General features: G+C 58.1%; 2 protein-coding genes across 6 annotated transcripts; both read left to right on the forward strand.

The window, feature by feature from the left end:
* The first annotated feature begins 4,696 nt into the window (after positions 1-4,696).
* On the forward strand, positions 4,697-17,304 carry LOC119144657 (cAMP-dependent protein kinase inhibitor alpha-like). Of its 5 annotated transcripts, XM_037380265.1 has the most exons (5): positions 4,893-5,006; positions 15,387-15,482; positions 16,246-16,401; positions 16,702-16,853; positions 16,932-17,304. In XM_037380265.1, exons 4-5 carry the CDS (start codon positions 16,709-16,711, stop codon positions 17,012-17,014), a joined length of 228 nt encoding a protein of 75 aa, XP_037236162.1. In that variant the 5' UTR covers positions 4,893-5,006; positions 15,387-15,482; positions 16,246-16,401; positions 16,702-16,708; the 3' UTR covers positions 17,015-17,304. The 5 variants fall into 5 exon arrangements, with proteins under 5 accessions (XP_037236168.1, XP_037236162.1, XP_037236163.1 ...); XM_037380271.1 differs by lacking the exon at positions 15,387-15,482 and having other exon boundaries at positions 4,697-5,006; XM_037380266.1 differs by lacking the exon at positions 16,246-16,401.
* A 2,906-nt stretch (positions 17,305-20,210) lies between these two features.
* FABP3 (fatty acid binding protein 3) lies at positions 20,211-23,896 on the forward strand. Its single transcript, XM_037380264.1, has 4 exons — positions 20,211-20,625; positions 21,326-21,498; positions 23,405-23,506; positions 23,611-23,896. Exons 1-4 carry the CDS (start codon positions 20,232-20,234, stop codon positions 23,662-23,664), a joined length of 723 nt encoding a protein of 240 aa, XP_037236161.1. The 5' UTR covers positions 20,211-20,231; the 3' UTR covers positions 23,665-23,896.
* The last annotated feature ends 230 nt before the right edge of the window (positions 23,897-24,126 follow it).

A 24,126-nucleotide genomic window follows, 5' to 3' on the forward strand; every position in this document is an offset into this window, starting at 1 on the left:
AAAAAAGCCCAACCCAGGCACTGGGAGCTTTGCACAAATCCCCCTTGCTGCTGGAGGTGGAGGCAGGCAGGCAGGGCTGCAGGCAGCAGCAGCATCCCTCCTGTGTGGTAGCACCGGGTGATGGCTACTTGCTGACCACCCAGTTGGCGATTTGCCTGAGGTGATTTTGGCTGATTTGGCTGGTTTGCAGCGTCCCAGCATTCAGCCGGGTAGTGAAGGTCTCTGCCAGGGGAAAATGGAGCCTGAAATCTGGTGGGTTTGGTTAAATCTGAGGGCTTTTGGGGCAGGCATCCCCTTCTGCGGGCAGGGTCCAGTGGCAGGCAGGAGGGACAGCCTGCTTCCCCAACCCAGGAGGTGTTTGTGAGGCTTCCTGCATCCCCATTCAGGCATCTGGAAGTTACTGGAGCATGAACAATAGATTTGAGGGTTTTGGGGGTTTTTTTCCCCATGAAGACATCTTTTTGGGATGCTTTCTTTATGCTCAGTTAACTCAAACACATCTTTCTTCCAAAGGCTCACCTCGCTGCTCCAATCTGGTCTCTTAAAGCAAAAACGGCAAATCCTACCACATCCTGTCTCTTCCCAGACACTCTTGGGATGCTCTGAGCTCTTCTGCACTGCCCTGACCTTGCTGGGGCTCACCTCCTACCTGTGCAAACCAGGCTGCTGCCCAGAAACACCGGATCTGGGCAAATATAGGAGTCAATACATAGAGGAGGTGGTTTCCACAACTATAGCTGTTTTGTTCAGGAAATAATTTACATATTCTGCTTGTCCATTGGGGCAGGTGATGAATATTTCAGTGGCTGGGCCCTGAGAGAGTCACTTAGAGTCATTCAATGGGGACCTCATTTTGCAGGCAGGCCTGCAGCTCCCATGATGAACTGGCAGCAGGATGAGCCCCAAGCTGTGGTTGTATCTGTCTGCGTGATCCACCATGCTTTTGCATCAGGAAAGAGCTTCTGCTGCTGCTGAAAGAAAAGACAACATTATTTTGTTTGAAATTTCCCCTTCTGCTGGGAATGGCAAGGTTGCAGGTGAGTTGCAAAGACCTGTGCAACTCATTGCAGGTATTCAAGTTGCCTTGACCTACAGAAATAGGAAAAGTAGCTCCTGTGCTGTCCCCCATCGTGGATGGGATGCACTGGGCTATACATGCACCTGAGGGCTGCTCAATTGCATGGCACAGCAGAGGGAAGATCTCCACCACCTCCATCATGTCATGCCCGGGAGAGAGACAGTGCTGCATAATCGATGTGCCCTGCAGAGGAGGTGCAGTAGGCTCAGATGCAGATGGCTGAGTACCCGGAGCAAAGAGGATGTCCCAGAAGGGCATTGCTATCTGTTGTGATCTGAACATCTCCTGTCGAGGCGGCACAGAGATGTCCAGACTTTCATCTCGGCATGATGCTCTACCCTGCCTGGTGACAAATTACCACCCTGGGAGGTGTTTGCTGGCATTTTCCCTCTTGTTTTAAATCCTCCAGGCAAGATTCTCTCTCTGCCTTTGGCCTCTGAGGTCTCATGAGCAGGATGGTTTTGCTCAAGGACTAAGCATGTTTTCTGCAAATCCATCCCACAGGAGCCACCTCCATCACTCTGGGGTTAGTACCTGCCATGCAGGGACAGCCCCCAGGCTGTGTCCTGCCCAGGCTCATGGCAAGTCCCTGTCCCCCACCAGAGAATAACCTGCAGGACCCCAAACCCTGTGACCCATGTCCCAAAATAGCACCCTAATGGAGGGACTGACGCAGCCCAGGGGTGAGCTTAGCTCAGGAATAAGCTTTCCACCACATCACCTACATACCCAGAGAGAAATCAGGGTCTTAACTGGGCTGGGAATTAGAAATATACATCTAAAAGAGGAACCGCAAAGTGCTGCTCTTGCTGAGAGATGACTTTTAGTCCAGATCAGAGCCTGCAGTGCTGGGTGGATGAGTGGAAAACAGTCCTGCTCCTTCCCTGCCCGCACCCCTGGGCAGGGGGCTGCTACCTCCAGCCCTGGGGGGCTGCCCCAGCCCTATGGCACCTCACAGGTCAGTGGCTTTTAATGACCTTCCTGTGCAAATGGGATAAAGCAGCTCGGCAGCAGCAGAGGAAGAATAGACGCTCCCAAGCCCATTTCTTCCCTGTTCTGGACCCTTTTTTTTTGGGAGAAAATAGGATTTAAAGGAAGTGGCAAAGCAGGGAGTAGTCTGACCCCATCCTTGCTGGTCTCACCTTCTGGATGGGTAAATCAGGGGCTCCCCCGATGCTTGGGAGGGCATGGACAATATATTTTAGGTCCCAGTCAGCAGTGATGCTCACCGTGTGGGCAGCATTCTGGGGAGAGGATCCCAACACCTACGAAGCCCTAGAGCAGGTGCTGAAAGAGCAGGAGAAAGGCAGAGCAACCTTTGCTCCCATGGCAGTGTTGGGTTAATGGCTAGACTCAATGATCTTAAAATTCTTTTCCAACCTAAATAATTCTATGATTCTATGTCAGTATAGCACCAAGCATCACAGCTCTGCCCCGTACCAACACAGAGCAGGTGCTACCTGATAGAGAATATTTTTTCCCTTCCCAGCTGTCATGCCAACGTGCTTTTGCATCACCGGGGCTTGTACCCAAGAGTTTTATGAGCTTCAGCTGGGAGTCTGGGCTCCTGGTGCTCATCATGTCCTGGATGCAGGCAGGTTTGGAGAGGTTACTTGGTGCCAGCAATACACTGGCTGAACACAAGGGACTCACACACCTCTTGTGTGCCTCAGTTTACCCAGCTCTCCTAGCCCAGTCATCACCAAAGGATCACACTGTCAGAGGGAAGTGTTCAGCCTAGGTAGAAATGGGGACCAGCCATAGCTCCTCATGGACAGAGCATCCCTTGTGGGTACCCAGGAGCTGGAGGAAGGGGAGACCCACCCCAGGGTGCTCCAGCAGGACCCTCCCCAACCACCCAGGGCTTCCTTTCTCTCCCTCCCTGCCCCTCCAACATCTCCCCCCTTGCTCCCATATGTTTCCTGGAGCCCTCACCCTCGACAGCCAGTGTCACATTCGATCAGGTGCCAGGCAAGATAAACATCACCGATGCTCAGCCTGAGACTGCTCCAGAGAGGAGACAGTCAAGGAGAAAACGGAGTGTGAGGAGCTAAAAATAGCAGCTGGCCAAGGCTGCCCTCCCCACAGGCTGCACAGGAGCTGCCAGTTGATCATCACCACGTGTGAGCAAGCAGGCAGGATAAATGTCCCTCCCGCTGGCTGTCAGGGCCAGGTGGCTTCAGCCCCCCCAAGCTACTGGGGGTACTGGGATACTGGGGGCAAGCACTGGGCTGAGAGCATCCAGGTCCAGTGGCTCTCATCCCTCCACAGCCAGGCACAGCGAGGCATGTCCAATTTGCCTTGCTGGTTGGTGCATCACCCTTCCCGGGGCAGCAACCTCTGCTGGGGCTGGCACAGCTGCCAGCTTCTCCCTGTGGCCCAGAGCCCTAGGTGTTGCTGAGCTCCCCAGGGAAGGGACAGGATGAAGACCTTGCTCTGGGTGCTGAGCATCACCACTCACCATCACCAGCAGGGAAAGGAGGTTGGCCAGAGCCAGGAATGTGCCCCCAGCCCCGCTCCTGCTGGGAACAGCATCCCAGCACAGGGCCAGAGGAGCAGGGACTCTGTCTCCTGAGAGCAGCCCTGGGAATACTGAGAGCCAGGAGGGGACATTTTGGAGCCTTTCACCAAAACCACACTCTTTGACAATTGCGCTCACAGGCAGGAGCACTGGTGGCAGCCTGAGGAGTTGGGCTACTGTTCCTGAGTGCAAATTTAAGTTGCTTTTAATCGATGCTCAGGGCAGCTCTGTTCATCTCTGCCTCTCCCCTCCCTCACTGTCCTGATCCAGCTCAGGGGTGCGGGTTAGGAACCCTCATTGCAGATCCTCGGTGTTGGCCATGTCCCCCCTTGAGGTGATGCTGGTGTCAGGCCTGGAGCAGCCTGGGCGGCTGCGATGGTAGCACCCACTCCACGCCCAGCTCTGCCCAGTGTCCTTCTGCAGGGAGCACAACCCTTGTGTTGGGCAGAGCCTGTGGCTGTGACATGATCAGGTGGATTTAGCAGCTGGATCCAGGGTCTCCTAGCCCCGTCCCTGCACCTGCCCCCCAGGCACCATGAGCCACAGGGGTGCAGCCACATATATTTTAACTATTTTTCCAAAGATTTTGAGCCCGGCAACTGTTTTTGGCTGAAATAAATGCACAGGGACAGTGTGGGCTTGGGGACAAGCTGTCCTGGTGGGAGAGTGCCCCCCCGCTCCTCACCCCCTTCAGGGGCCATGAGGCTCCTTCCCAGGGACACTAATTCAGAAGAAATTGAGGGTTTTGCACTTTTTTTCCACGTGGAGCCGCTGGCCAGGCCGGGCTACAAGCCCCCTGCCCGGGCTGGTGGGTCCTGCCGGCGCATGGCAGCGCGATGTCACGTGGAGCCTTACGGGGAGAGATGCGCCCCTGAGTGGGGGTGTCACAGCCCCCTCGCGGTGTCTCAACGCGGGGGGGCACAGGGCACGCAGCCCCCGAGGTGGGGGGAGGTCGGCGGGGGGCGCCGGTGCCCGGCGGGCAAGCGGCGGGAATGGGGGGGCGGCCCCGGCAGCCCCCAGCAGGGCCCGGCGGCGGGAGGAGGCGGCGGGCGGGGCGGCGCGGCGGCGGCGGAGGGGGCCGGGCGGGGAGAGCTGCGGGGAGCGGCGGCGGCGGGCGGCGGCGGCGGGCGGCGGCGGCTCGGCCCCGGGTGCCCCAGGGGCTGCCTGCGAGCTGGCGGCGTCCCCGGGGCTCCTGCCCGGCGTGGAGCATCCTTCTTCCGGGCACCGGCTTGCAGCGGCACCGGCGGCGGCAGCGGCAGCGGCACCGGCATCAGCATCGACACGGACACCAACATCAGCATCAACGCCGGCACCAACACCGGCATCGGCAGTAGCGCCGACACCGGCAGCAGCACCGCCGGCACCAGTATCGGTATCGCTGCTGGCACCAGCCCCAGCGGAGCCCAGGTGAGCCGCTGATGGGTGGCGGGTGCTGGTGCCTTGGTTGCCCTGAGGCCCTGGGCCGCGGCAGTGGATGCCCTGTGCTCGTGGGTGCTGGGGTCCAGGCTGGGTGCCCACCCGGGGAAGCGGGTGCCCACCTGGGGCACCTCCATGGCAGCGCATCAGAGCGAAGGGAGGGTGAAGAGGTAGGAGGCGCAGGAGATGATAGTGGCCTCGGTGGGCAGATGGTTTTTGGGGGTATGAAACTTTGCAGCAGGCTGCGGTGCTGAGCAGGGTGGTGGGGTGTCTCTCAAAGGCTTGAGGGGGGATTCGTGTCCACCCCACCAGGGGCAGGGGGCTCAGGGGGGATTGGGTGAGCAGTGGTCAGGCGCTGAGCAAAGCTCATCCATCTCAGGGTGGGCACTTCAGATCAATCCCCATGGCCGCTCCTCTGTCCCAGCCTGGGACCCACCCTTGGTCTTTCACCCCCTGCCGCCTCCTCCCTATCAGGTCCTGTGGTCACCACTGCCCCCTCCAACCTTCCACCCTGCACCATCCTCATCTTGGCTACCCCAGCCCTCCCGACACCCCAGCTCCAGCCCTCAGCTTCCTGCATTAGAGCTTCCCAGATGATTTCAGGCCCAGGGAGCTGCAGGGGTCCCAGGCAGCAAGAGCCCAGGGAGAGCCAGCACAGGGCTGAGCACTGCTTCATGCAGAGGACGTGCTCATCTTGTGCCTCCTCCCAGGTGGCATCCTCTTGGGAGGAAAGGGCTTCCCCAGGGACAACCTCTCCTCGCTACCTTCAGGGCATTATTTTGGCAGGTTGCCCCTGCAGATGCTTGGATCTGGTCCCTTTGGTCCCTGGAGCTGGCTCGTGTCCCCTGGCTGTGTGGCAGTGCCACCGAGGAGGTGGTAGAGGCTGGGTGTCCTGTGCTCACCCTAAATACTCACAGACTATGACCTTGGGGCTGTCCACCAAGGGATGCCTGAACCCTTGCTGTCACAGAGGGCTGCCTGGACTCCTCTTGGAATGTCCTCCCTCATCATGACTGGGCAGGAGAGGTGGGAGATACAACACCGGGTGAAATGGCCCTACCACTGTCTCCACCCTTTATCTGCTTTGCAGCATCTCCCCCCAAAAAACAGGAGGTTTTGGAGGGGGAAGGGTGGTGGCAGAGCCAGGTTCTCCTCACTTTTTTAAACTGGGGAAGTCACAAAATTTCTTCCCCAGCTGGGATGCAGGGAGGCAGAGGGGGAGGCGGAGGAGGTGGCCGGGAGCTGGGGATGCTCAGCGGGAGGCTGTCAGTGGCTGTGGTTGCAGCCACCCTTGGGCGAAGCCTTGGCATTCGGCTCCCGGTTCACCTGGCAAAGCTCAGGCACCCTGTCCTGGCCCCCTGCTTGCTGGCAGGCAGGATGGGATGCTCGGGTTCCTTGTGGGGACATGGCACCATGAAGGATGGGGATGGGGCCACAGCCCTGTTCTGACCTTGGCTTCTCAGGCAGGCAGTTCCAGCGCCTAGCTCAGCTCGGGGGCGATGGATCCGGCTCTGCTCCATCAGGGCTAGGGATTTCAAGCTGTACCTCTGATCCCAGGGTGCCTGCACAGATTTCTTCCCTCCTTGGCTTTCGGTCCCTTCCCTGCCAGCTCCCCAGGGGCCAGGAGGGTGTCACTGGGTGGTGGGGAAGGTGCTGTGACAGCCACCGCATTGGAGAATCCAAATGATGCTCCTGGCATCTGTGCAGGGATGGGGGAAAACATCTGGATCACCTCCATGCAATGCCTTGCCACGGGAAAGGCCCCTCAGTCCCTCACGAGGGGATGCTGTCTGAGGAGCAGGACACCCTGGAAGATTTCCACCTCCTTTCTTGGATGAGTTGCAATGGGAAGGAGGAAATCTGCTGGCTGCCAGGGACCTGGGGAGAAGCACATGCCGGGGGCTCCCCAGGGAGACGGAGGTACCAGCTGCAGCACGTGGCCTGGGAAGCATCAGCTGGCTCTGCTCCCCAAAATTAATTATCTGGGTGCCTGCATGTGTCCCACCACATTTTTTTAAAAAAAATGTGTCCTGCTGCTTTGGGGGAGCTGGGGAGCCTCCTCTGAATTCAGTGCTGCTTTCTCAGGGCACCCTGCTGCCCTCTCGGTCCTCTCCTGGTGCCAGCCAGTGGCAGATGGAGAAAAGGGACCTTGTGCTGGGAGAAGTGGCTCGCTGGTGTGTGGTCGAGCCCGGGGCCATCCGGCTGCATTTCAGAAATGCCTGGCGTGTCACCCAGCCTGTGGCACTCCTGGCAGGGCACAGCCCAGCATGCCCTTGGTGGCACCCAGCTGGCACCCTGTGTCCCCACAGATCTCCCAGCCCCTGCCCCAGGCAGCCCATGGCCCGTGTCACAGCATCCTCATGCCTCCTTGGGTTTCCCCTGGCACAAATCCCTGTGCCACCCACACGCTGCACACCCACAGCCAGCAGAATCGAGGATGTCTCCATCCGCAGCATCTCAGATCAGGTCTGTTAGCTCCCACCCAGGATGCTGAGGCTGGAGCAGCTGAAGAAAAGCTATTTGGGGAGGAGGGAGCCTGAAACTGCTAAAGAATGAAACTTATTTCGATGTGGGTGACATGTTTATTATGCAAAATTATAGTTTGTGCAATCGTCGGAGCAGCTAACTAAAGGTTATGGTGCGAGCTGTATTACCCAGGGCTCAATCATTGTAATTACCTCCCATTAGATCACCTGCTTTGCAACTGAGATGTGTGGAAGGGGAAGCTCCTGTTTACCTCCCTTGGCTATGAGAGCAAGCGCCGATTTACCAGCGATGCTAGGTCCCTCTCTGTGGGGGCTGTGGGTGGGTTTCCATCATCCTCATGTGAAAGGGGCTGTTGAATTTTCCCTCTGGGACTCAAAAAGGACCCAAATGCAGGCAATGGGACTGAAAGCAGACCCATGGGGAGAGGGGTGTGGGGGAGACGAGCTCAGCCCTCCTGCACAACACCAGCACTTTTGCAGGGTCCTTGATGGGCACCCAGACCTCCCGGGGGAAATTCCTGTTCTCCTCCCACCACACCAGCAATTAAAGTTAATTAACTGAGGGGGGGTGTAGGCAGGGATGCTCACAAGCCCTGGGAGAGGTCACAGCCCACAGGCTGACAAACACCTGGCTAGAGCAGCCTGCATCCCTCCCTGGGATGCGGTGGGATCCCTGCCTGCATCCCTCCCTGGGATGCAGGATAGCATCTCCCATCTGGGAGGTGTGGGCAGGGGAACACAAGCCTATGGCCCAGGATGCTCATGTGTGGGCAGGGGAGCTGTCGTCTGATGGATCTGCACCCAAATTGATGTGCAGGTGAGGGTCTTGCTCATTGCTGTGCTCTTGCTGGATGTGTCTTCCTGCGTGGTGGTGCTGAGCTGGGTCACGTAGCTGTCACCTCCCCCATCACTGGGAAGCCAGGAACTGCCAACACCACTGGCACTGAGGATTTGCCATGTTCCCACAGTAAATAGCCACTACTGGAATATTGCTGGTGATTTGTTGGGTGCTTTTTGTTTTCCTAGTGCTGATGAGCAGGCAAGCTGGCAGGGCCAGCAGTGGCTGCAGGGTGCGGGGGAGACCTTTCTGCTGTCCCAGAGCTGCTTCCACTACAGTATTTTGCCCAGCCTGGGTGCCAGACCCTAGCAAGGGAGCTGCTTGTTCCTTCCTTGGGGATGGCATATTGCAAAGCAGCTCTATCTCTGCTGGCAGCAGCTTTCCCCAAGTCCTGCCTGCATCTTTGCACAAGGACCTCACACCCCCCAACTGCTGGGGAACAGAAGACCTGCTCTATATGATGGTAAAAGCTGGAGGTGCTTGTTATTAGCACAAAGCAAAGGAAAAAATTTCCTCTCTACGTTTCCCAGGGAAGAACTGGGAACCTAGGGGAGATGAGGTGGGGTGGGAAGCAGTGATGTGCACTGGGCTGGGAGCCCCAGGCTCCAAGAGGATGGAGAAGAGGACCTGGGATACGGTTATTCCGTCTCCATGTGAGCAGGTCCCAATACATGCCCCACAGCCAGCGCAGCTGGTTATCCATCCCCTCCCTCCTGCGCTGAGTTCTTGGGAGCTTTTAGGTGCAGGGTAAGTCCTCAGCAAAGCCCAGCAACCATGCTGTGCTGCCAGCCCATGTCCTCATGCCTCTGCCAGCTGAGGTTTCAGTGCTTTGCTCTTTTATAAGAGCAACGCAGGGTTGTCCAGGAATGAAATTAGGATGGTCCAGAGGGCATCACATTTTCAGGTTTCCTTCATGCTTTCAGCATCTGCCCCCAGGATAACCCATGTGCTGCTCCCATGGGAGAAGATGCCTTAATTTTATCTATGTATTGACTTGTAGGAGATGCTGTGCTGGGCAGAGCTGTGTTGGGATTAAACCACTGAGTCCTCTGGAGCACATTTTCCTGGCCCAATCCAGGTCTGCAGGATCAAAATGAGATTTTCTCTGTGCTCACTACCCTTTGGGAAAGCCAAGCCATGATGTGGGACATGGAGGTGAGCACCTCAAGGTCTGCAGGCACCCAGATTTGGGTTGGTAGCACTTGGTTTGCCCTGCAGATGCTTGGAGAAACTTTGGGTTGGGATGTCAGCGAGCGCATGAGCTGGTTTCACTCTTACCCTGGAGCAGGACTTGCTCTGATTTGCATTTGCAGCATTATAAACCAAAGTGACAGTTTATACAAATAGCCTGAAATCCTGTCTGGAGAGACTCGGGTTGGATTTTATTTTTTTTCCTGGCTTTCGTGAGGGTATTAAACAGAGCTGAACTCTGCCATCATCCCCAAGTGCAATGAGACCAGGACTGATAGAGCAATAACACACCTTTCGTTTCTCCCACTGATTCCATCCTATGGATGCCAGCAGCAAAAAACACCTCTTGTGCTCATCTCCCTGTTGGCATCCAGGAATTACAAGGAATGAAGATTGTCAGTGTCCTGTTTTGGAGTCCTTCATTCTCTTTGCCTTGAACAGGAATTTAGCTACCACTATCAAATGAGCCTGGATAAGCCCTGCTGCAGAGCCAGTGAAGGGAAGTGTTTATGCTCAGTCTAGGCTGGCGTTAGCTAGGACACATTTCAGTGTGAAAAAGAAATTTCTAAGCCCTACAACTGCAGAAAAAAATCCTAAAAAAATAAGTCAGCCCTAAAGCATGCAAGAAGGAAACAGAGGGAGAATGGATGGTCTTTAAAAGTGAGAGAGTGAAGGATGATCTTCAAAAGCATCCTTTTAACCCAGGGAGAGGTTTGGGTGGAATAATTCAGAATTGTGGTATGAGCCGGGGTGGAACAGAGCCTAGACCTGGTCCTGCCCACCTGCAAGGCACTGATGGGGACCAGAGACGGAGCAGGGGAAAGGCAGAAGAGGGACATGAGGATGATGAGGGGGATGTCAAGGTGATGGAAGGGAGGAAGAGACACTTCAGCATGCCCCAGACCAAAGGATGAGGCAATTCAAGAACAAGTGGGAATTGCAGAGAAGAGGGAAAGCCAGCCATGCTGTGAGGATGGATGCGCCAGAGTAGGAGCAGGGAGGAAGGTCAAAGTGCAAAGCAGGACACAATGGGAAGCGCTTAGAGGGTAACAAGAATTACTGCTGTAAGTACATTAGTCTAACGAGAAAGATCCGCTGCTCAGCACCGAGGAGAGGCAGTGGGAGCCCTCATGTTGGATGCCTTTCAGGCAACAGTTTGCTGGAAAGTGCATCAAATGGAGGGGCCACCTCTGCGGGCACTGTGATGTGCTGGACCTTCTCAGGCTGGGCCAGAGATCTGGGGAGCTGCCTGTGTAACCTCATCTATGAAAACCTGCTGGAATGATTCCTCAGAGCTTTGAGAAGGAGCTGAGGCCACATGGTGAGGAGGAGCCAGGGAAAAATGAGGGGAAAAGTAGTATGAGACCTTGATGATGCTCCAAGCATCTTGGCAGAGGTTCACGTAGATCCCTGCTTTCCTCTGGACTATGACACCGCTACTCAAAAGGTGCCAGGCAGCCCCCAGGCTGGCCCAGGCACCTTCCCAGCCCACCCAGAATCCTGGTGATTTAGGGACAGAAGTGCCAGTCCATGGTCAGTTTTGCTGTCAAGGGTAGGCTGCAGAGTGCCAGCATCCCCCCATGGGCCAGTGCTGGCAGCCGCATCCCGCCCAGCACTGCTTCCAGGAAGGATCATCATCTCTAGCTTCGGCTAGAACTTCCTTGTGCTCTGCGCTTGAAGCAAAACCTGTTTTTCATGTAGTTCTGCATCTCCAGGTTAAATACCCCTGCACCAGCCAACATTCCTGGGGCCTTTCCCTCCCTGCCCTGGAGACAGTGAGTTTGGGACAGTATTTATTCCCATCCTTCCCTTTTGCCTAGATCCTGGGAGCAGTTTATGGGCTGCTGGCAGCTGACAAAACCCAATTTCTACGTGGCAGCAGGTGCCTGCTCAGCATCTCCTGGGTTCTGGCACCATCAGCACTGCCGCTACATCGGGCAGGAATGCTGCTGCCTGCAGCCACATCCCTCGAGGTGAAACCAGCAGGACCAAACCTGTTGCCTCCGTGGGAGATCTCTCAGCTCTCCAGATTTTATCCTGTGTTTAATTATTGCCATCTGGTGTTCCAGACTCCAGGGGCTACTTGGTCTGTCTGGTGGCTGTCTGTCTCTGGTTAGATCAGCCCCGTTGGATTTTCCTCCTGTGTGGACTCATTGCTGATTTTCCTGGATGATGCTCTCATTCCCTTCTGATCTGGGCAGCTATTTCCTTCCTGGCTTGCAATGCTCATTTAATTCAACATTACAGTTACACCTCACTAAATCCTTCCCATTGTTTATCATCTCTTAATAACATCACCATCATGGGTTTGCCAGTGAATTTTTGAAGGGTTCACACTGGGCTGCAGCATTTCCCACTTGTTCTTGGAAGGGCACAGCACAGACCCTGTAACATGAATTAAACAAGCATGAAGAACCCTCTTATAAAGAAAGCCAAGAATATTAAATGGCCCAAACCCCCACTTCCAGATGAGCTAATGACCCTTCAACCCCTTAGATGCTGAAGAAGATGCCTGTCATTAAATTAATCCTTAAGAAAACTTTACAGCCATTGCTGTAACATCTCCCCAGTCCTAAGCATCTGGTTCATGTGCCCTGGGAGGGAGAAGGCGTTTGGCAAAGCTGTCCAGTGTTGTGTGGTCATGGTGCTGACTGCAAGGTGTCCCGTGGTCCCTGAGCTCCAGCTGCTGGCTCCGGCAGCAGCCACAGATGCTACTTCAGGTGACTTCGTGAGTGTGGTCTGATCCCTCCACCCCCAGCACCTCCAGTGGCTGTGTTAGAGGAGACATCCCTGCCTCGATTGCTGGGGAGGATCCATGGACGTGCTGCCCATGGAGGCGTCTGACCCTGAACTTGGTCTCTGGCTACTTCATCCCCAGGGTGTTTCACGCCTTCCTCTGCCCATTCAGCATCTTCCTTCCTTCCTCCAAGGTTTTTATATTCAGGGAAATGTGAAATTAGAGCAAACCCTTGTGCAGGAATGACACCACACTGCGGGGAAGACCTCCACCACCAAACCCTGCTGCCCATCCTACCCCAACCCCCATGGAAGGGACTGAGCTCCTAACGCCTTTGGCTGGTTTCCCCCCATTGATGGCAAAGCCCATGTCTGGCATGGTGTGGCCGTGGCGTGCCATGCCTGTCACTGCGTGTGCCTGGTGTCACCCTATGCCTGGTGGTAGGGAAAGCGGTGGCTGTTTCCCACACAGGTCAGTCCCTTGGCTGGGTCCAACCTGCAGTTCCCCGGCCCAAGGCTGGTAAAGGAGGAGGAAGAGAGGGAAGAGGAAGAGGGGGTTGGATGCTTCTCACCCCAAAACACTCGCCTTCCCAGGGCTGATGCTCTGGGTCTCAGCAGAGATGTCCAGCTGTAGCATCTCCGACACAAGCCGTGCATTTTGGCTTTTTTGGACTTGGATGCGTAGGTTTGGAGCAAAAAGCAGGCAAACAGGGAGCAGCAGCTGGGGCAGGAGCCCTTTCCCCTGCTACTCACAGACACAGGAGCTCCCCAGGCTGCTCCAGGCTTCAAACACTATAAAGATGAGCAGTGGGGCAGCACCTGAATTAGGGCTCAGGAGATGTTTCATGCAGCAGTTCATCCCGCAAGGAGCTTGGATGCCAAAGGCAAAATGTAATCCTGCCCAGGCAGCCTGGACACTGGGTATGGGGTGAGGATCTGCAGCAGCGCGTGATGGGGAGCAGCACATTCCGGCCACAGTGGGATGGCAAGACCTTGCTTCTCTGCACTATCATCTTGTGATCACTTTGCATCTCACCCACTGGCCTTCAGCCAGACCAACACCTTCCCCTCTTGTGCTTTAATCGGTTGTCGCTGCAGCTAAATGTTGTTGCTGAGCATCACCAGTCCAAACCAAGCAGCTGAGCACATGCCCATGGTTCTCACACATGTGGCATGAGAGTGTCAGGGCGCAGTGGCACCATGGGGATGGAGCCCTTGTGTTGGGGAGAAGTTGTGTTGCATGAAGATACCTGAGGTCTGGGGGCAATCCAGCCTGGATACGGCCTTGTAGGACATTTTCTGGTGCCCCAGTGGCTTCTGTGCAAGAGACAGCTTTTGCTACAGTGGAGGCTGGCTTGATTACTGGCCTGTGTCATGTCCTCCCTCCACCTTTTTCCAGTATCTTCCACCCCAGCCCATCTCCAGGACGGATTAAGGTTTATTTCTGCCCTATCCTTCTATATCCCATTAGGGGCATTAAAGCAGGAGCCCATGGCCCCAAGGACCTTCCATGTGACTCCAGGAGCTTTTTTAAGTTGAGACCATGATAAGCCTCCCAGAAACAGTCCCTGCTTAGAGGGGGAAATCACCAAGCAGAGGCAAGGGGTTTAGGCAATGTTATTTGCTCAGCGCTGGGTTGGATTTGCTGCCTGTGGGACTGGCAGGATGTGGCAGCGTTCGGCATGGGGCTGGCATTAGCACCTTGGACCTTGTTCCCAAGGGAGCCCAGGGATGCAGGGGGACAGCCCCATGGGTTCCCCCTGACAGTGATGCTGCAGCCCAGGAGTGCTCACCCCCACCAGGGGTTTCTGTCCCCTCCAGGGACCCCGCAGCTCTTCTGTCTGTACCAGCATTAAAGTCCTGATCTCTCTGTGTGACTTTTTGGTGTGCTGGGTGAGTGTACCATATGTAACCTCTGCTCATGTCCCAGGCACCCAGTCACCAGCGTCACTGGGGGTGTTTAGCTGCGGGAAGATGGGCAGGATCCAGCCTGGTCTTGAAGGCTGTTTATTGCCCGGTTCTCCAGTGCCTGAGCCAGCAGGAGCGGCTGGGGCTGCCGGGAAGGGAGCTTTGATGCAGCCCTGCAGGTCTCCTGCCTTGCTGGGATGTGCAAAGAGTCAGTCTGTGTGTGTGTGTGCGCGCGCAGTGTGTGAGCACGTGTGCATTCATGTGCCTATGCTGCTGTGCATGCACGCCTGCGCATGTATGACTTTATGCATGTGTGTGTGAACGTACATGTACACACATGTGTGCATGTGTGTGCTTGTGCATGCTGTCATGCTCACACCATCACACATACCTGGTGTGTGAGCCCCAGCTCACCCCAACCCCGGCTCCCAAAGGGTTGCCAGGGGAACACGGTGGGTGCTCCAGCACTGACACGGATGCTGCCCGCTGCCCACCCATGTCCTGGTGCCAGGGCTCAGCAGCTGCTGGGCCAAAGGCTCCCACTGGGTGAGCAGGAGGTGCTGTGGCATGCTCTGTGCCAGATGAGGGATGTGAACTCGAACGTGTGATGTGTGATGAGAAACTCTGTGACCAGGAGATGACACAGCTCTGGCATCAATGGGAGCTGGCAAAAGCCCTCACACTGACATAGCATACAGCACACACAGCATGCACATGTATGTCAGGGGTGCCATGCATGCAGACACATGTGCTACAATGCACCATGTATGTACATACAAGTGCCAAGGGATGCAAAGCGTGCACATACATGTGCTATGGGACACCATTCATGGACATGTGTAGCAGAGAGCACCATGCATGCACACTCTGGGGCTCAGCTCCAGCTGCATGTACGTGTGCACTCACAGACAACAGCCTGGCCAGAGGTGATGCATGCAAGCATGCACATACATGTGCCAATGCACACACAAATGCATGCAGGTCCAGAGTGCCACAGATGGTGCATAGAGCATCACACCTCCACTGTGCCATTGCCATGGCACAGCCACAGCTCACAGGGCCACCAGCCCTGTCCCCATCACACACCCAAGCCTCATTCCATGCCTCAGTTTCCCCACCTGAGAAGGTCCTGGGTCCTGCCCCATGTGGGGCAGCTGCCCTGTGACTAATCATCTCCTGGGTTAATCATTCATTTCTCCTCATCGCACGCAGCCAGGGTGACTTGTCCTGCTCGGCACGGTGCCTGTACCCAAGGACTCGGGGACCTTGGCTCGTCCTCTGCTGAGAGTGATTCCCAGGCAGACACTGGTGAGTTCATGCCCCCCCAGCAGGACAAGCTCTCGCTGACACCAGCTTGGGGACACCAGTCCCAGCATTGCCACCAGTGTCCGGCCTGGAGGGGATGGGGCTCCTGGGGTGATGGCTTGGGGGTTCCTGCACCCCATGATTGTTTGGGGAGGGTGGAGGCCACCCCGTCCCTGCCAGGTCCTGTGCCACCCCCTGCCTGCAGCCACAAAACCCTTCTGCAAAAGTCCACATTATTTACCAGCACCGAACAAACATCCTGGTAAGGTGCTGGCAGTGGCACATTCTGGGGCCAGCTCCATGCCGGTGGGATCTGCATGGTGTTGGGGGCTTCCCAGGAGAGCCTCCCACCCATCCAGAGAGATGCCAGCATTGCCGCCGCCTGCTCTAGGTCAGCAAGTGCTGCTTTCCAAGGGACATAGTGGGGTCCCTAGGTTGGGGACAATGTGCCCTTGCCCCCTGGCACTGCAGCTGGTCCCGCTGTGCCCTCTCAGCCTTCCTTGCTGTCCCACCTCCATGTCCCTATCCCTGCTGTCCAGCCATCCTTTGCTGCCATCCCCTCTTCCTGCCTGCCCACCAGGGATGAGGGGTCCCTGCCTTTCACAGCCCAGCTCGGTGTGGCCCCCCCGGGAGGAGGGTGCTGGGTGCTATGGGTGCCCTGTATGGGGATACAGCCTCTCCCACCCCCGGGCTTGCTCCCAGCTCCCTCCCCCACACCCCTTTGGCACCAGCCCCATTGCTGACCCCCTGCTCTGCCTCCCCCCAGATTGGAGCCAGAGGGGTCCCAGCCAGGAGTCCCCATACCCTGTGGGGTCCCTCCCTGGCTGAGTGACATCGGGAGTGGGAACTGCCAGGCCAGGGAGTGGAGCAGGACCCTGGGCACGGGCAAGACGCAGCGCCAGGCCAGGCTGGAGGGTGCCCGGTAAGGCTGCCTGGGATGGGACCCCCTCTTCTTCCACGATGCAGTGACCATGTGAGGATCACAGCACCCAAAGGTGCCAGCCCTAGGGGTGGGGGGGGTTCCACAGGCAGGGTAACCCCTGCCTTGGCTCCTGGAGAGCCTGCAGTCAGGGTGGGCAGAGGGAGTTGTAGAGGGCTGAGCCCTGGGCAGCTGCAGGCAGGGGATGCTGCCTGCCTGGAACTAGAGCATCCTGCCTGGACCAGGGTCCCCTTTGCCCTCCATGCCCAGAGGGGCTGACAGAAGGGGACCGTGTCTCCCCAGGGTTAGCATGACTGAGGTGGAACCTGTGCTGGACTTCGCATCCTCTGGGAGAACAGGCCGGCGCAATGCCTTGCCCGACATCCTGGGCTCACCGGCCGGCGTCAGCCCCTCCGACCTCCCCCTCAAGCTGGCTGAGATGTCCCTGAACGCAGGTAGGCGATGAGGAAGATGAAGGATGATGCAGGGCGGGCAGGAACTGGGGTTGCTCATCCCCTTGTCTCTCCCCACAGGCAGTGCCCAGGAGATGCAGTCGCCCTCGGCAGAGACGCCCCCTCCACAGGCCACCAGTCCTGAGCTGAAGGACACGTCCTAACCCCACTCCCCGGGGTGGACATTGCTGACCAGCAGAGGAAAGAGGCCATGGAGCATCCGCTCCGCTTTCCTGGCACGGCCGGAGGCTGCTGGGTTTTTCTGGGTGCTACCGCGGCGAGACTGTTGGGCGTCACCCCCCTGCCATGGGGGGAGCAGCACATGGCGGGGACCTGCCATGACAGAGGGGCCATTCCCACCCACGCCCTGGGCAAGGACCCGGGGGGGGGAGAGGAATTTTTTTTGCCTTCCTGGCATGGAGGAATATTTTTCTTCTGGGTCATTTGGCAGAGCCAAGCACAGGGGGTTCACCGCGGGGGGCGGGGGGGGGGGATTCTCCTTGTCACAGGAGCAGCCCGCGGGTGTTTCTAGCTGAGTGTGGCGTTCACTGTGATGTTTTGGGTACCACCTCCGTCTCCTGGCCTTTCTTCCTAGGTGATGCAGGAGCTTTGTTCAAGATGGGGGGGAAGCATGACACAACTCCAACACCTCGCCCAGCCCTTAAGCAAAGCCCCCCCGCCAGCAGCCAGCACCTTGCTGTGTGTTCCCACCAAGAAGGGGAGCACCCCAGGATGGTCCCTGTCCCGGGGGTGTGGGGTCTCGGCTCCTGGGGACAGGGTGCTGCTGTTTTAAGCATCCCCAGCCTCGTGCTGTCCCTATGCCAGAGCTACCCATGGGTCCACACGGCTGCTCCCCTCCTGCCCTGGGATCCCCCCCTGCCGTGTCCTGGGGAAACCCGAGAGGGAGAAGCAGCAGCAAACGGGGCCAGCTGGGTCTTGCGGGCACTCTGGGGATGTGCACGGAGCCGGGCTTTCCCAGTCTCTGGCCGTGCTCCCCAAAACCTCTACTTCTGCTGATTGGTGGGATGGGGACCAAGGGGCTGGGGGAGGCAGGAGTCTGGGAAGGACTGGGATCGCCTGGATCCTGCCCACGCCAGGGGCTGGTTTCCCAGGCTGGGGTTTGCTGGCTGGAGGCTGGAGCCAGGCAGTGTGGTTGCATGCTGTGCTGGACCCATCTCCGTCACAGATGGTCACCTATAGCTGTCGCTGTGTGACCAGCAAAGAAAGCCCAAAGCCCAAGTCCATGCTGGCCACCACCCGGGTGGTGACTGGGTGCAGGAGAGCTGTGCGGGGCCACAGGCAGGGCCACTGTGTCCAGCAGCACCCAGCCCCAGCACCCCAGGGTGGCCCCAGACACCCCCAGGATCTGGGGCAAGGACCCTTGCTGTGGAGGCCAGCACGGGCCAGGACATAGCGTCATGTGTGTGTGGGCATCCATGTGCATGGGCATCCGTGTGCATGGGCATCCGTGTGTGCGTGGGCATCTGTGTACGTGGGCATCCGTGTGCATGGGCATCCATGGGCATGGGCATCTGTGTGCGTGGGTGTCTGTGTGCATGGGCATCCATATGTGTGGGCATCCGTGTGCGTGGGCATCCATGTGTGGGCATCCATGTGTGGGCATCCATGTACATGGGCATCCGTGTGTGTGGGCATCCGTGTGCGTGGGCATCTGTGTGCAGGGGCATCCGTGTGCGTGGGCATCTGTGTGCATGGGCATCCATGTGTGGGGGCATCCATGTGTGTGGGCATCTGTGTATGTGCATGCGCATAGGTGTCTGCATGCATGGGTGCCTGTGCGCATGGAGCACCCGTGTGTGTGGGGACCTTTCTGCATCCATGTGCATGGGTGTTGTGCACATGGGTGTCAGTGTGCATTTGGGTGTGTGGCTGTGTTCATGGGTGCTCCTGTGGGTATGTGTCCCTGTGCGTGGGCAGCCATGTGCATGTATGTTTATGTGCATGGATGTCCATGCATGTATGTTTATGTGCATGGTGAGTCTCTGTGAGCATGGGTGTCCACAGTGCGGGAACTTCTGCAGCTGGGTGGGGATCCATGTGCATGTGTGTTCATGCATATGGGTGTTCCTGTGGGCGGGTGGCTGTGTGTGAGCAGCTGTACATGTGAATGCCCACGTCTCATGGTCCCGTTGACTCTGGGGGAGGGTAGGAGCACGAGTGGGGACCAGGGCTGTGTGGATTTGGGCCACTGACACCCAGGAGGTCAAGGAGACAGTCCCACAGTCCCTGCCATCTTTGTCCTCCCCTGCCTGCAGCTGTAGGGGTGGGTGTGCACGGGGGGTCTGGCTCCCCGGGAACTTGTTCAGAGAATCAATCACCCACCTTTCCCTGGGTAGCCGAGCCATGCAGGATGTCCCAGCTAGGGCTGGGGGACACCCATCACACGGGGTCTGGTGCCTGTTCCCCTCAGGGACACGATGAGAAGGAGTGCTGCTCAGTGGCAGTGCCGACGGGAGGAGCTGAACACGAGCTCCCGGCTATTTTTGGGTGTCTGAGGTGACACCTTGGGGCCAGAGAGGGGGACAAAGTGTCCCCAGGTCCCTTCCAGACCTGGTCACTTTGACCCTGATGTCCCCAAGACAAGGGGGACACGCTGCAGCTGCAGGGGTCGAGGAGACCCAATCCCCCCAGCTGGGACACGCCACTGCCTTGGGATGGGGCCAAGGGACACCAACCTCACCACCACAGGTGACCCCCTGGGCACTGGGCAGGGACTGGGTGTTGACTGGCCCTGATCCTGCTGTCACTGGAGCCCAAAGCAAGGGGACATGTGGCAGGGGGCATGCTGTAGGTCCAGCAGCCCCATTGCTGTCCTTGTCCCCAGTGTCCCCCAACACACAGAGCATCACTGGGAACACAGGTGTGTCCCCACACACATGGGGTAGGGACAGGGTCACACATCTGTGTGTGTGTCCCCACATACATGGAGCAGGGACAGGGTCCTGTGTCCACACACACACATGGAGCAGGGGTGGGGTCACATGTGTACCCCCCCTCACACACACACTGAGCAAGGACAGGGTCACACATGTTCTCACACACGCACGGAGCAGGGACGGGGTCACACATGCCTCCACACTCCCCTGGATGCCTGACCTTCCACCCTGGCACGTGCTGCTCCCTGTGCCTCAGTTTCCCCAGCTCAGCCTCCCTGTCCCCAGAACACATTGCCCCAAAAGACACTGCCATTGCCAGCATCCCCATGTCCCAGCCATGACCCACAGACCACAGGCAGCATCTGCCCCCACTCCTGGGGGCTACCATGGGCCAGGAGGCACACACCAACCCTGCCTCAGTTTCCAGCCCCCACGCAGCCCTGTGGCCACCCTGCCCTGCCGGTGCTGAGGCTGTACACAACTCATGACACAACTGACCCACTCTGCTCCTCCCATCCCTGACCCGACCGGACCCTCCACGACCAGGGGTGCCGGGCAGAGGCTGGTGGCCAGTGGTGGGTGGCGGGTGACCTGGGCCGAGGTGGCCGCTGGCAGCGCTGCCGGGGAGTATTTCTGGAGCGGTTGTGCTCTTTCCAATCATGTGATGAGGACATTATTTAAGGCGGCTGCGAGGCCGGCAGGCAGCTGCGAGCTGGGCGGTGCAGTGCCACGCTCAGAGCCGGCTGGACCCCTGGGCCCCCCCATCCGCGCGTGTGGCTGTGTGTCCCCCCCGCACCCCCTCGCCATGGTTGACGCCTTCGTGGGCACCTGGAAGCTGGTGGATACGGCCAATTTCGATGAGTACATGAAGGCACTGGGTGAGTGGGGAGGCTGGGGGGGGCAGGGAGTCAGGACAGAACCTCTTTTTTTTTTTCTACATTTCCCCTCAACCAATCTGCCTGGCCCACGGGGGTCTGGCAGGGGGTCTGCAGGCACTGGCGAGGTCACTGCTGCCTGGGTGGGGTGCTTTATGGGGGCCTCTACCCCCAGGGACTTGGGCTGGGTAAAGGGGTCTCATCCTTCCCCTGCCCCCTGCTCCCTCAGGGGCAGCTCTTGGGAGCAGGTGGAGGGATGGGACACCCCCCGAGGGTGCTGGGAGCTGCCCAGGACCCCTCCAGCCTGAGCCTCCTCCCTGAGCCCCCCATCACCCAGCCCTGCCCCTGTGCAGCTCCTGGGCAGGGCAGGACCCCCATCCCAGAGTGATCTGGGAGGGGGGTGACACCGGTGCCCCGCCCCCAGCCCCAGAGCTGGTGGGTGCTGGTGCAGGATCCATCCCTGAGCACTCCCAGGCACCCCCTTCTCCACCTGTGCCCCGGAGCCCCCCAAGCACAATAGGCACACATGGGGCTCCCCAGGACTGTGGGTGGGAGCAATTTTGGAGTTTTGGGGTTCACACACACCCCCATCACGGGGAGGAAGAACTCCAGGGTGATGCCGGCAGGGACTAGAGGGTGACAGCCACATCCTGCCCCTCTACGCATCCTCAGCCCCGCCCCCCCCCCCCCTTGCACCCCACAGGTGTGGGCTTCGCCACCCGGCAGATGGCCGGCCTCACCAAACCCACCACCATCATTGAGGTGAATGGCGACAAGATCACGGTGAAGACCCAAAGCACCTTCAAGAGCACGGAGATCAGCTTCAAGCTGGGCGAGGAGTTTGACGAGACCACAGCAGATGACAGGCATGTCAAGGTGAGCCCCCAAGCCCTAACCCCCACATCGGAGCCCCCAGAAAGGATCTGTGCGCTCTGCTGGATCCAGCCATCAGCTCTGGGCTCTAGGGCTCCATTGGTTTTGCCTATGGAAGGGAAAAACCTCTTTGCAAGTTGTGCTGGTGCTCAGCCCTGTCTCATCCAGCCACCCCACCACCACCCCACCTTCACCCCGTTTTGCAGCTGGGTTTCCCCCAGGGAGCTGCCCAGTTTGGAGCTGACGAGAAGGCTGTGCAACAGCCAGGCTTGCAAATGCCAGCTGCCTGCCCGGGGGTTTGCTCAAGAGGAGGTGAGGGGACATGCTGGGGTGGCAGCAAGCATTGTCCCCACTCCAGGGTGGGGGGGAAAGGGGCACAACGGCTCTTTGCTGAACCCCCTCTTTTCTTGTGTGACACAGCAGGCAGCTGGAGTAGCTGTGCAATCCTGCCCGGACAATGCTTCCCTAGGGGCTGATGCCTCCCCGAGGGTCCCTGGGGAGGACAACATCTCTCACATCAGGCTGTTCCTCCCCTTAAGAACAAGGAAAAAAAAAAAAAAAAAGGTGCTTTCATGGCCTCTCCCCCACCCCGCTGAGACATTTTCCCTTGCAGGACTGATCCAGCCCCTAGTTTTTCCTAGTTTCCCAGCTGCTGGTCCTATGCATTAAGTATGCCATGCATGGAGCAGCTGGCCACCCTGTGCCCCCACCCAGCCCGGGTGGCAATTCAGGGGGTCCTTGGGGCTTGTTGGACACAAACCCCCTTCACAGCCCCAAAGAGGCAAGCACAAGGGCTGGGCACAAAGCAAGGATGGGCTGAAACAGGGAGAGCATGAGCAAGGCGGTAGCACTGGGTAGATACGGGGCAGCACGTCCCTGCCTGCAGCTCTGCTGCCACTCAACCCCACCAGAGCTGGCAGAAACTAAGTTCAAAGCAGCAGAGATGTGCAGCCTGCTGTGAGCCCCTGCCTGCAGCCCAGGGCACACAGCAGAGGCCAGGATGGCTGCTCAAGATGGGTCAGGTGGGGGGTGCTGAGTCATAGGGCACCCGGGATGTGTGGGGTCCAGGGCTGTGGGGCACCCCAGCTCTGCTGGAGCCAAGTTGTGGGGGGATCCAAGCTGTGTGGAGACCCTGGCTGCAGGGCACCCAAGCCGTGGGGAGACTGAGCTCTTAGGGGACACACCCCAAGCCATGGGGGGCACCCAAGCTTTGTGGGGACCTGGGCTGTGGGGGCACCTGAAGGGCAGCACCCTACCCTTGAGGAGCTAGGTAGGAGGCAAGGGGCAGGATGGGGCCATTGCCTGTCCTGGCACAACCCACACTACGCTGCCCCGTGGCTGTGCCCAGCCGAACCTTGGCACCAGCCAGGCTCTCGGGGCTGAGTCAGCAGCAGCAGCTGTGCAAACAGCAGCCCCAGCGAGCAGAGGCGTGTTTGCTGGATCAGCCCCTCCAATAACTCTTGCCGAGCCCTCTGGCATCAGGGGAGGCTTTGGTTCAAAGCACTGATACCTGCCCTACCTCTCTGATCCCCTCTGGCACCAAAGCCTCGCTTGGGAGTGGCTGCAACGAGGTCCCAGTAGCCCTGGAGCAGTATGCAGCCCCAGGTCAGGGTGGGCAGGGTCACCGTGACAGTGCCCACAGTGGGGTTACTGGGGAGCAGCCGAGGCCCGTGACCCAGCCAGCAGACAGGGCAGGATCCAGCCTGTGCTGAACTGGGCTGACAAAGTCAGGCAGGATGCTGCCAGATGGGTACCCCAACAGTGGCACCAGTGGCCTGACCCTGAGCCCCATGGGGCTCCAGGGCAAGCACAAGGATGCCCAGCATCGTCCCCTCTGAGGGACAAAGTCCCCAAGAATCAAGAAACCCCAGGGAGGAGGGTAATGGTGGGTCTTGCTCTCTCCCCGCAGTCTGTGGTCAAGCTGGATGGAGGCAAACTCATCCACGTGCAGAAGTGGGACGGGAAGGAGACATCGCTGGTCCGGGAGCTGAAGGATGGTAAATTAATTCTGGTAAGGAAATAGAAATGGGTTTAGATCAGAGAGGTTCAGAGGGCCGGCTAGGAGCTGCACCACCTCAGCACAACTAACCTCCCCGCCACTGTTTCTGCCACCAGACTCTCACCATGGGCAACGTCGTCTCCACCCGCACCTACGAGAAGGCGACATAGATGCCATCTCCAGCTCCCTGCACATCACCTGCTGCCCCCTGCATTGCCTCCATCCTTGCCCCGTGCCGGGCATGGCTTGCTGTGCTCTCAGAGCCCACTGCAGCCACTGGGGCTGCCTGCTGCCCCTGGCCCCATCACCTCAGACTTGGGGCTTGGGTGGTGGTTTCAAGGTTTGGTTTGGTTTTTTTATTAATAATGGGAAAAACCCACTAATAAAGGCCATGTTGTTACAGCTCTGTGATCAGTTTACTTGGAAAAAGGCACATGCTTGCCCATAGTGTTGAGCCACACTGGTCTCAGCCAGTCTGTGGGAAGGAACGTGGGAGTTAAATCCAGTCCAGACACTCTGGAAGCAATGGGGATATGACCAGCGATCCAAGTAGCCCATCTCGGGCAGTTCTCTAAGCTGTGGAAAAAAGAGATGTTGTTATGGTTAGAAACGTGCTTTTCCAGAGAGAATAT

Source organism: Falco rusticolus, chromosome 3 (assembly GCF_015220075.1).
Source record: "Falco rusticolus isolate bFalRus1 chromosome 3, bFalRus1.pri, whole genome shotgun sequence".
NCBI classification, from domain to species: domain Eukaryota; kingdom Metazoa; phylum Chordata; class Aves; order Falconiformes; family Falconidae; genus Falco; species Falco rusticolus.